The sequence below is a fragment of the Ovis canadensis genome, chromosome 2, assembly GCF_042477335.2.
Source record: "Ovis canadensis isolate MfBH-ARS-UI-01 breed Bighorn chromosome 2, ARS-UI_OviCan_v2, whole genome shotgun sequence".
Taxonomy (NCBI): Eukaryota; Metazoa; Chordata; class Mammalia; order Artiodactyla; family Bovidae; genus Ovis; species Ovis canadensis.
In genome coordinates, this window is record NC_091246.1 from 146,317,676 (window position 1) to 146,329,669 (window position 11,994).

The following is an 11,994-nucleotide window of genomic DNA, read 5'->3' on the forward strand; positions in this document are numbered from 1 at the left end:
CTTGGTAAAGAACCCACCTGCCAATGCAGAAAATGTGGGTTCAATCCCTGGGTCGCGAAGATCCCCAGAGAAAGAAATGGCAAGCCACTCCAGTATTCCTGCCTGGGAAATCCCATGGACAGAGGAGCCTGGCAGGCTACAGTCCACGGGGTCACAAAAGAGTCAGACTTAGTGACTAAACAACAGCAACAGCAATGAGCACCAGAAGGAAGGAAAGGGGAGAAGGGGAGAGAGAGACAGAGAGAAGTGGAAAGAGAGGGAAAGGATGGAAGGAAGGAAGGTCAAAACGGAGAGAGGAAGGAAGAAAGGGGAAAAATGGAATGGAAGGGAAGGAAAGGAAAGAGAAAAAATAAAAGGCAAAAATAAATGAAGAAAGGAAAGAAAAGGGAACAAAAGGAAGAGAGGAAGAAAAGAATCACCATCACAGCTTCAGGACACCAACAACAGCTTTGTAGCCAGAAAACCTCAAGCATAAGATGTGACATTTATATAGACATCGGCAAGTCACAAATGTGATTCCTAGGTCACTAAGTGGTCATGAAAGGCCACCTCGTAATGGACTGCATCTTCCCTGCAATGAAAAACCATTTGTGTACCTCCAACCCCACACCTGCCAAAAAGAACCCACACAATCCAATTTTGAGGTAACAAAAGCAAAAGCAGGAATAAGAAGCAGGAGTGGTCCACAAGAAGTTCATTTTGAAGACTAGCAGTGAGGAGAAAGTTCTCCTTAAAAACAACAAAACCTGCCCCAAATACTCTCATAAATGAATCATGGAAAGCAGTGTTTTGTACAATGATCGAACATTAATATAAACTTTGAAAACTACTTTTCAGTAATATGTACCTGCCACTGCTTGCAATCAACTGCTTGCAACAATCATTGCTTGCAACCTGCCCTATAGTAGATAGCATTTAAGCAAAACCATGTTCAAATTTACAAGTGTCTAAAAACATCTGCTTACAAAAAGGGTGTGAAGTTAAATCGAAAACTAGGGAAAAAGGTCAGATCTGCTCTTCTTCCACTGCAAAAGCTTCCTACCAGAGGAAGTATCTCTGGCCTCGGCCACTTGCCTTACTAGCAATTTATCCTATCACACTGGTTTGCTTTCAGTGGAGTATGAAGTGAAACAGGCTAAAGTAGGAGGCCTCTACTTTAGTCCTAGGGATCCTCTGAAAATGTACAGTGTGCTTTTCCCAAAGACACTTTGCTCTCCTTTTCTGGACATGTCAACAAATGAACTGAAGCAAGGTGTTTGGTTGAAGGGCCTTCCAAAAACGTCCAGGATACTTAAGTGCTCTCTGGCCTTCAACCTTCCTCCCATTACCCCTCATGGAAGTGATGTTTATTCCTAAATAGAAAACTATCGAGTCTAGAAAATGAAACCAGGTATTTCTAGTAAATGACTTTTCCTTTTAGTCAGTGAACTATCTTTATATTTGCATTCTGCCACCATCATCACCATCATCTATCTCCAGAAATCTTCTTATTGTAAAACTGAAACTCTGTACCCATGAAACAATAACTTCCCTCCAGCCCCTGGCAACCACCATTCTGCCTTCTGTCATTATGCATTTGACTATTTAGGTGCCTCATATAAGTGCAATCTTACAGTGCCTGTCTTTCTGTGACTGACCTATTTCACTTAGTATAACGTCTTCCAGGTTCATCCATGTGGTAATGCGTTAAATATACTACATTTTGTTTATCCATTCACCTGTCAGACACCTGAGTTGCTCCTAGCTTTTAGCTATTGTGAATAATATTGCTATGTTCACGGGAATGCAAACATTTCTTTTGAGACTCACATTTCAATTCTTTCAGGCATATACCAGAAGCGGAATTGCTGGATCGCATAGTAATTCTATTTTTAATTTGCTGAGGAACCTCCATATTGCTTTCCACAGTGGCTGTACCATTTTAACACTCACACCAACAAGGCAGAGGGTTCAATTACTCCACATGATGACCAACACGTTCTTTCTTCCCTGTTTTGTTTTGTTTTTTAATAGTAGCCATCCTAATGGGTGTAGGATGATATCTCATTGTGGTATTGATTTGCATTTCCCTGATGACTCAGCTAATAATTCGCTTTTATCCAAAATTCAGAGAAAGAATATAAAGGTGTTTAGGCGCAATCTCTGAGTTTTCCTTGATAAAAACCCATTCATTCTTAACCCCTGAAACTTCTTCCAAGCCCTTTCTCTCTGTCTCATCCTCCATACTAAACTCAGGATATTATCTACTTCATTCTTTTGTATGCATCCCTTCCAATATCTAGAATTTGAGAAACTTCCTTCCTTATGATGATGACTTAGGTTGTAGGGGAGAGTCAGTAAGCAGAAAGAAATGAGTATAAACTCATGACTAGAGAAACAGATCAATAGAAGATCATTCTGATTTTTAAAAATATCCAAAGGCCACCATTTCCTACCCAAAACGTTAGGAAGTTCATCCCAGTAGAAAAATATACATGAATTCACAGCAAGTGAAATACAAGTGAGCCTTCCTCAGTGATCAATGCAAAGAAATAGAGGAAAACCATAGAATGGGAAAGACTAGAGATCTCTTCAAGAAAATTAGAGATGCCAAGAGACATTTCATGCAAAGATGGGCTCAATAAAGGACAGAAATGGTATGAGCAGAAGAAGATATTAAGAAGAGGTGGCAAGAATACACAGAAGAACTATACAAAAAAGACCTTCATGACTCAGATAACCACGATGGTGTGATCGCTCACCTAGGGCCAGATATCCTGGAATGTGAAGTCAAGTGGGCCTTAGGAAGCATCACTACGAACAAACAAAGCTAGTGGAGGTGATAGAATTCCACTTGAGCTATTTCAAATCCTATAAGATGATGCTGTGAAAGTGCTGCATTCAATATGCCAGCAAATTTGGAAAACTCAGCAGTGGCACAGGACTAGAAAAGGTCAGTTTTCAACTTAAACCCAAAGAAAGGCAATGCCAAAGAATGTTCACATTACTGCACAACTGCACTCATCTCACACGCTAGCAAAGTAATGCTCAAAACTCTCCAAGCCAGGCTTCAAAAGTACATGAACAGAGAACTTCCAGATGTTCAAGCTGGATTTAGAAAAGGCAGAGGAACCAGAGATCAAATTGCCAACATCTGCTGGATCATGGAAAAAGCAAGAGAGTTCCAGAAAAACATATATTTCTGCTTTATTGACTATGCCAAAGCCTTCAACTGTGTGGATCACAATAAACTGTGGAAAATTCTGAGAGAGATGGGAATACCAGACTACCTTACCTGCCTCTTCAGAAATCTGTATGCAAGTCAGGAAGCAAAAGTTAGAACTGGACATGGAACAACAGACTGGTTCCAAATCAGGAAATGAGTACGTCAAGGCTGTATATTGTCACCCTGCTTATTTAACTTATATGCAGAGCACATCATGCAAAATGTTGGGCTGGATAAAACACAAGCCAGAATCAAAATTGCCAGGAGAAACATGAATAACTTCAGACATGCAGAGGACACCACCCTTATGGCAGAAAGCGAAGAACTAAAGAGCCTCTTGATGAAAGTGAAAGAGGAGAGTGAAAAGGTTGGCTTAAAACTCAACATTCAGAAAACTAAGATCATGGCATCGGATCCCATCACTTCACGGTAAATGGATGGAGAAACAATGGAAACAGTGGCTGACTTTATTTTTGGGGGACTCCAAAATCACTGCAGATGGTGACTGCAGCCATGAAATTAAAAGACACTTACTCCTTGGAAGGAAAGTTATGACCAACCTAGACAGCATACCAAAAAGCAGAAACATTACTTTACCAACAAAGGTCCGTCTAGTCAAAGCTATGGTTTTTCCAGGTATGGATGTGAGTTGGACTGTAAAGAAAGCTAAGTGCTGAAGAGTTGATGCGTGGTGTTGGAGAAGACTCTTGAGAGTCTCTTGGACTGCAAGGAGATCCAACCAGTCAATCCTAAAGGAAATCAGTCCCGAATATTCATTGGAAGGACTGATGCTGAAGCTGAAACTCCAATATTTTGGCCACCTGATGCGAAGAACTGATTCATTGGAAAAGACACTGATGCTGGGAAAGATTGAAGGTGGGAGGAAAAGGGGACGACAGAGGATGAGATGGTTGGATGGCATCACTGACTCGTTGGACATGAGTTTGAATAAGCCCTGGGCATTGGTGATGGACAGGGAAGCCTGGCGTGCTTCAGTCCATGGGGTTGCAAAGAGTAGTACACAACTGAACGACTGAACTGAACTGAACAAATATTTGGGGAAAGTTCATCATGAGTAACATAAAACATACACACAAGAATAACATCTCTTCAATTTTCAAAGAAAAAAAAATTTCTTCTAATAATAACAATATGCCTGCTGATAAGAAAATACAAATGAATATAATCTTTCCTGACACCAATTTGGTGATTTGTATCTATCAAGAACACTAAAACATTTACCTTTGGTCTTAGAAATGCCATGGCTAGGAAACACTCCTTAGGACGTCATCAGTAATTGTAAGGTTTATACATGTCAACTGAAAACAGCCTAAATATCCAACAATAATATAGGGACTGGTTAAACGAATTATAGCATATCCATAGCATAGAATAATGTAGTCATTGAAAATACTTTTGAATAAGTTTAATAACATGGAAAATGTTGAGACTATATCATTAAATGGCAAAAGAAGTTTCTCTCTCCTAGTTCTAGAGCCTGGAAGTCTGGTGTCTGGTGAAGTCACCCTTACTGCTTCACAGACAACCATCTTTTTACTGTGTCCTCATGATGGAAGGGGTGGGGGAGCTCTCTGGAACCTGTTTGTTGATAAAGGCACTAATCCCATACACACATGAAGATTCCACCCTCACGACCTAGTTACCTCCCAAAATTGCCACCTCCTATCATCATCACCTTGACACTTGCAACTTATGACTAAAGATGGCCACCTATGGATTTTAAGGGTACATAAAGATTCGTTCCCTTGCACACTCCACTCTTCTAAAATCAATCTGAAGATATCAGTGTTTTCATTATTAAGGTACATTATGGGAATATCCTTCAGTTATGAAACTCACCTGGCATCCCACTTTTTCCTTACATTCACTCACACCTACCCTTTCCCCTCTAACCATCAAGAATACAGCCCCATTCATTTTTCTCTCTCCTCTCCTCTCTTCTCCTCTGTGGTCTCACCCAAGGCTATTGACAAGACCAAGATATTAAGCAAACCCATAAGAAAAACTAACCTACTGGCCAAACATTCCCTCTGATACAGCTGAGACCTGTTGTTCTTTGAGGGTTTGAAGGCAATAGGTCATATTTGACACCTCTGACGTCAGCCTCTGAAGAATGACAGTTCTCATGTAGCTTAGCACATGGAAAACCAACCTGACATGAGTGAGTTGCTCATTTCTTACCCAGCCATCACAAGAGGTGTCAGGCCTACTCTTTGTTGTTCAGCTGCTAAGTCGCGTCTGACTTTGCAGCCCCATGGACTACAGCACACCAGGCTTCCCTGTCCTTCACTATCTCCCAGAGTTTGCTCAAACTCATGTCCACTGAGTCAATGATACCATCCAACCATCTCATCCTTTGGCTCTGGGATCTAGCTAAAAAATTTCAAAGGAAAGAGAGCAATTGCTTTCTCTGGAGAATATTCTTTGTGGGTTATCCTGAAATAGTATAGCTTTTTGAAGCACAAATGATAACAGCCCAAATGATTCCTTTAACTCAACCCATAATTAAAAATATAAGAAATAAAACCATTAGCTAAGATATTTGTATGTATGAAAAAAAACTCTTTATTCTTAGATGACTTATTACTACCTGCAAAAAAATAATGTTTAGCCTGCCTTAAAGTTTCAAGAGATAACAATTAGTAAACTTCAAATATTATAGCATTCCTATAGGAGGAATAACTGAGAAAGTGCAAGCAACCTTGGATTACAAAGGCCATCAACTTCACTGCACAAAAGAGAAAAGAAGGGAGACAGAAATTAGGTGGCCACCCCAGTGTGAGGTAAGTTTGACTAGAATGCAAATGTTCTGATTTTCAATAAGTACTTTCTGTGTCTCTCTCCTAAACCCACAAGGAAGAAAATGCATTAGCATTACCTTTTATAACAGTAACACAAAAATCTCTTTATTCCTGAACAGAAATTCAGCAAAATTTAAATCCCACGTTTATGAATACCATAGCAGTACATATTTTTTTAAAAAATGAGTTTAGAAGAAGCATTTATTATAATTCCAGAGAATGGCTTATTGAGCCTAAACCAGTATTAAATCAAGAAAATTCATCAAATAAATGATGCTATGTTATTAAATAATATTTTGTTCCTTGTCAACACGCCAACAACATAATATGACAGTATACACTACAATTTTCATTCTATAAGAAACTTCTAGGTTTTCTCAGTAAACAACAGATATTTTACTCAGTTAAGCAGGTAATATCTAAGGCTATGCTAGAAACCACCAAGCTTTGGGCCATTCACAGACTCAGCCAAAAGTCACTGAGTTTAGACTGCTCCATTTTTAACCAACCATGCCGGGTATTCACACTGTTATCCATATGGTACTATAACATGGCATTGTTCTGGTCACTCGTGCCTTCACTGCCAACAACCCGACAGCGGGGGTGAAATTAAAAAGATAGGACTGCTCAGTTGGGCAAAGGCCAATTCAATTCATTCTTTAGTGTTTCTCTTTATAGGGAGAAATAACTAAGACTGAGGAGAATGAATCCAAATTCACAATTTTAGTCTCAACAAGGGTATTCAAGACTCCCATTTAATAGAAATCAAGGTCTTGGATAATTGGTTATTTCATAGGTATGCTCTCAACTTTGACATAAATTATAATGGCCTAAAAGGAACAGAATCCTAGGGGAATTATTTTCTATTACAAATCATTTTATAAAAAGATTTCCAACCAGCTTCTTTAAATCATGTTATATATTACAGAAAACTGCAAAAGAAAAAGAAACATGCCCAGTGTGTTGGAAGGGTACCAAAAGTGAGCTGTGTCAATGCCAAGAGTATTGGCTAGTTCAGTTATACTGATTTAGGTCTTTGATGGGTACTGAAAAGCAGGCCACAGGTTGGATGCCAAAATAAGTCACTTAGGTTTGAGAAGAGGGGAAACATGCAGTACTTGAAATTCTGGACACAACTATACCCTTGAACTCTCATAAAAGTGAGAGAGTCCCAAATGGTTAAAGAGAGTTGTCACTACTATAGGAAAAAGCAAAGTAGACACCATTCCAAAAGTCAGTAGCATCTTGTGGTATATGGGCCATCCTGGATTATTATATTGGGTATTAATCACAAACTTTCACTTTTCATATAGGCTATTAAATCACTTCTATTTGGATCAAGGGCCTGCAAGAAACTCACCAAGTCTCTACATATCAATACGAGGACATCTGCTGTGACTAAAAGTTAAAGGCAGCTGACCCCCTTGTGTAAACTGTAAGTAATTGGATTGTGCAAAGGAAGAAAAAGATGTTCAGGAAAAGGAAAAATGAAATTCCAGTTTCAACTATGAAATTAACTTTTATTTAAAAAAAAAAAAGCAGAAAAAGGCAAAGTACAAAGCTATCTCCATTCTCTAACAAATGTATTTCTTCCAACCAAAGGAACAGCCTGGAATCAGCTTTCTGCACACAAGTCAATAGCTGACATGCTTGTTTTTCAAAACATAACGCTATACATCTCTTTCAAATGCATTAGCCAGCTAAAAGCGAGTGTGGCCAGGATTTATCAGCCAGGATTGATCAGACGTCATTCGGCAACTGTATGGAGTCCCTACTATGTGTGGTCACAGAGCAACTGGCTGCTCCCCATAGGCTCTTTTTGGAGAGACTGCAAGTTCAGATATGAGTTCCCATTTTTTATAAGTAAACATCTGCTCTACAAGCAACTCTAACCCTGCAAACACACCCACTTTCTCACTGTAAGTCTCAGAGCAGGATAGGATCAAAGAGGGCATCTGTGCTAGAGTCCAATCACTTGAAACAGCTCTTTAAGTCTGTTCCTTTGTGCATGTTAATCTCTGCAGGTGAAATAGCTGATTTAGTTCTCAAGCAACAATAATGCCCATAGAAAAATACACCTTCCTTAAACGAAAGATACTTATTGTTCCCATGAAGTACTGTCTGTTGCCATTTCCAGCAACAAATGACACAAAAGACAAATTCTGCCATTTGTGCCACTCAAGAGTGGCTTAGGACAAATAGAAATACAAAAAAAAAAAAAACAGCAAAAGCTTAAGAAACAAGACCAAGATGAGTTGGGGGCAGGAGAGGAGAGGTGAAGTCTAAGAGAGAAGTGGAGTCTATACTCAGTGATCTGAGTTCAGCCTCTACTGCTGAATGAAGGGCGGGGGAAGGGAGAGAAAGGGCAGGTAAGGTTTTCAGTTGAGAAAAAGAAGTGTGTTTTGTTGTTCCGGTTTTGTTTCAATAGCACCCCGGAGAATGCATGGCAGGCAAAATCTAATTTGGTAACTAAGACTGATTCAATAAGTAACACAAGTTTGTTTATGACACAAAGGAGTTATCCAACAAAATCCGGTTATTATACAAACAATAATATGGCAATTCTTTAAAACTATTTGTGTTCTGGTATCAAAATTTACGGTTATTCATAGGAAACATCTTTCAATTTAATAACACCCTTTTGCAGGCTGTGCACCCGTCCCGTCCTCTTTTAAAGAAATCGCTAATGGCCCGGAGTCCTGGAAACCTACAAACTATTGTCACCTATTTCCCAGCACTGTGGTCTGATACTCAGTGTCACTGATGGAAACCAAACAGCTGCCAGAAGCCAGAGTCCCTGGAGAAATTTCCGAAGCCCAGTACTGGCAATTCGTGGGCCAGGGTGAAAGGATTTGGAAGTGTGCGCGGTTCCTCCGCCCTCCCGGCCGCGCGTCCGTAACGTTTCGGCTGTCAGGTGAGTGGCAACAAGGCTAGGCGGGGAAGCCTCTCGCGGCAGCGCGCCGTGATCACCCGGCAAAGAGGGACAATCCCGGCGGAGTGCAGCGTGTCCCGCGGCCGGCCGTTGCTCACCTTTGTTCGCCCGCCCTCTCCGCGAGGAGGAGAGCTCGGGTCCAGGAGTGCGGGGGGCTACCCCAATGCTCCCGGGGCCCTCTCCGGCGCCCCGGAGGAAATTCGGAGGCCAGCCAGACCCTCTCCGGCTCCCAGAACGTCAAGAGTGCTGAGGGGTCAGCAACCTCTTCCAGAACACAAAGGTTGGGAGGCGTGAGCGCTAGCGCTGGGGGCGCGGGTGCGTGCGCCACAGAGCACGCGAGTGTGCGTGTGCGCGCAAGGATGTGCGGGTGTGTGTGTGTGCGCGCGCGAGGGTGTGCGTTGGGGGGAGGAGCGCTCCAGCTCTCCTTACCTCTCGAAGATGAGCCGTACCATTAACATACAGAAGGCCAAGGGGAAGGCGAGATAGAGGTCCTCAGCCTGCGGGAAGGTGGCTTCCTCCGTGTTCTTCAGGTCTGCCCAGGTGACATTGTGCGGGAGCCAAAACCTCTCGTTCCAGAACCAGGCTAAGATTCCTGCCATCTTGCTTTGTCCACTCTCGTCCTGGGCTCCCGCGGCCCGCCGAGCTCTCCACCGCGCAGGGCGCCAGGGGATGCGCGCGCTGCTGGTCCGAGCCTGTGCCGCCGCCGCCGCTGCCGCCTCCTCCGCGGCCGCTGCTCTCGAAGGCTCGCGGCGAGCCCCGGTTCTCTCCTCCCTCTGGCCGCTTTGGGGAAAGGAGCCGCCTCGCCTGTCACATGGCAGCCCGGGCCGCTGGCCCTGATTGGCTCGTCCTCGCGTCAAGCAGCGAGGCACACGCGGCCGGCTAGCCCACGCCCCGAGGGCAGGGCGCAGCTGCTGCTCCCTGGGCGCAGGGGCACCGCTCCTGGGAGAGCCTACTGGCCCTGCGGTCACCGAGCTCTGGAGGGTAGCGACGGTGGGTCCGGTTTCCCGAATCCGCTCCGGTCCCCCGGGCTTGCTCGCACATGCTCAGAACACCGGCTCCGGCCCGACTGGAGTTTCAGGGATCGCAGTCGGCTTCCAGTGCGCCTACAGGCGATGGGTTGGGGGCAGGTAGTGGTCGGGGTAGATATTCGGAACCACCCTTGCGCCAAGAGAGAACAGCAAAAGGAGAAGTAGGGGCCACAGAGCGCAAAGGAGGAAGAAGTAGAGAGGAAAGCCACCCACTCCAGCGCTCTGAGTAGGGCGGGTGCGGGGTGGGTGGTGGTGTTGGGGTGGAATCAGGAACTAGGGCAGGATGGTTTGGCAAGAGTCGTCTGCCTCTACCTCACGCTTCTTTCCCCATACATACCAGACCTTCAGCCTGGTTTTACTCCCCTCGTCACCACAACCCGCTCCCCCAGGAAACAAGTCCTTCTGTTTCAGTTTATGACATTGTAAGAGAAATTAGGCACTTAATTGCTGTTTGATAATGATGAGATGATGTTGATGATGTAAAACCACCCCACAAAATGAATCTCTCAGAAAATGGCGCCAGACCGCATTTTTCCTTGGTACATCAGTAGAGAATCTCCACTCTGCTACTCCTTGATTCTGCCTTTTGAATCGGAAACCTTTATGGTGTTAGGACCCGTGAGACCTGACCCCAGGCACCTTGACTTCCACGATACATTTCCGCATTGTTACGGGAGCCATGTGTGGATCATCAGTTCAAGTGGTACATATGCCCTGGAATATTTTTGTGGAATTTTCCCACAAATATTCATTTCCTACTTGGTTTTGTTAGTAAGTTCTACTGGTTCTTTCCAAGAGGCAAATAAACAGACTCTGTTAATACACATTTCTTTGCGCTCCCTCCCCCTCCACCTGCCACCCTCTTACTCCTTCCTTTTAAAGCACATCTCTAAAGGCCTGTGGGAGAAGGCAATGGCACCCCACTCCAGTACTCTTGCCTGGAAAATCCCATGGATGGAGGAGCCTGGTGCACTGCAGTCCATGGGATCGCTAGGAGTGGGACACGACTGAGCGACTTCACTTTCACTTTTCACTTTTATGCATTGGAGAAGGAAATGGCAACCCACTCCAGTGTTCTTGCCTGGAGAATCCCAGGGACAGGGGAGCCTGGTGGGCTGCCGTCTATGGGGTTGCACAGAGCCGGACATGACTGAAGCGACTTAGCAGCAGCAAAGGCCTGTATCTGTTGCTTCCACTCTCTCCCCTCCATTCTCTTTTGGACTTCCACTGGAGCAGTTGCACCTCTCTGCTGCACTGAACTGCTCAAGGTCACCAATGGTCTCCATGCTGCTAAACCCAAAGGTCATTTCTCAATACCTGTATGGGTAAACTTTGGCCAAGTTCATTAGTTGCTGCCTTTGGAAACACTTTCTTGTCTTGCTTTCCAGAAACCACATTCTTTCTGGTTTTCCTCCTACCGCCTGGCCACTTTTGCTGAATCTCCTTTCTGGTTTACTCCTCACCTTTCAGCTTCTTAAAGTTGGTCTGGCCTAGGAGGCAGTCTTTTTCCCTCTTCACTTTTCTGTGTTCATGCACTTGGTGATCTTATCCAGTCCCCTAGATTTCAGTGCCATCTGTGTGGCTTTCAGTGATATAGTGATGGCTGCAAAATATATATTTCTAGCATGAACTTTTCCTTGAACTTCAGACTCGTAAAGCTGCTATCAAGTCAGCTACTCCACTTGGATGTCTAAGAGCCATTTCCTGTCCAGACTAATAACCTTCCCCCTAAGGTTTTCCCCTCCTGTTTTCTTGGCTCAGGCCAAAACCCTGGAGTCATCTTTAATCCTTTTCTCTGTCTTATCTCCTTTATAGCTAGTTACATATCCTGTCAGCTCTTTTTTTTTTTTTTTCTAATTGATTTATTTATTTGGCTGTATGGGGCCTTAGTTGCATCACGCAGGATCTACGATCTTTACTACAGCATATAACATCTTTAGCTGTGGCATGAGAACTCATAGTTGTGGCATGTAGGATCTGGTTCTCTGACCCGGGGTTGAAATCCAG

The 11,994-nt window shown here is 43.6% G+C and overlaps 1 protein-coding gene across 3 annotated transcripts in view; it reads right to left on the bottom strand.

Moving 5' to 3' along the window:
• Positions 1–10,176, bottom strand: part of CERS6 (ceramide synthase 6) — a 349,400-nt gene extending 339,224 nt beyond the window's left edge. For all 3 annotated transcript variants that reach the window (XM_069577322.1, XM_069577321.1, XM_069577320.1), the window contains exon 1: positions 9,389–10,176. In XM_069577322.1, the coding sequence (XP_069433423.1) occupies positions 9,389–9,558 (170 nt within the window). In that variant the 5' untranslated portion in view covers positions 9,559–10,176. The remainder of the gene's footprint in view (positions 1–9,388) is intronic.
• Between the last annotated feature and the right edge of the window lie 1,818 nt (positions 10,177–11,994).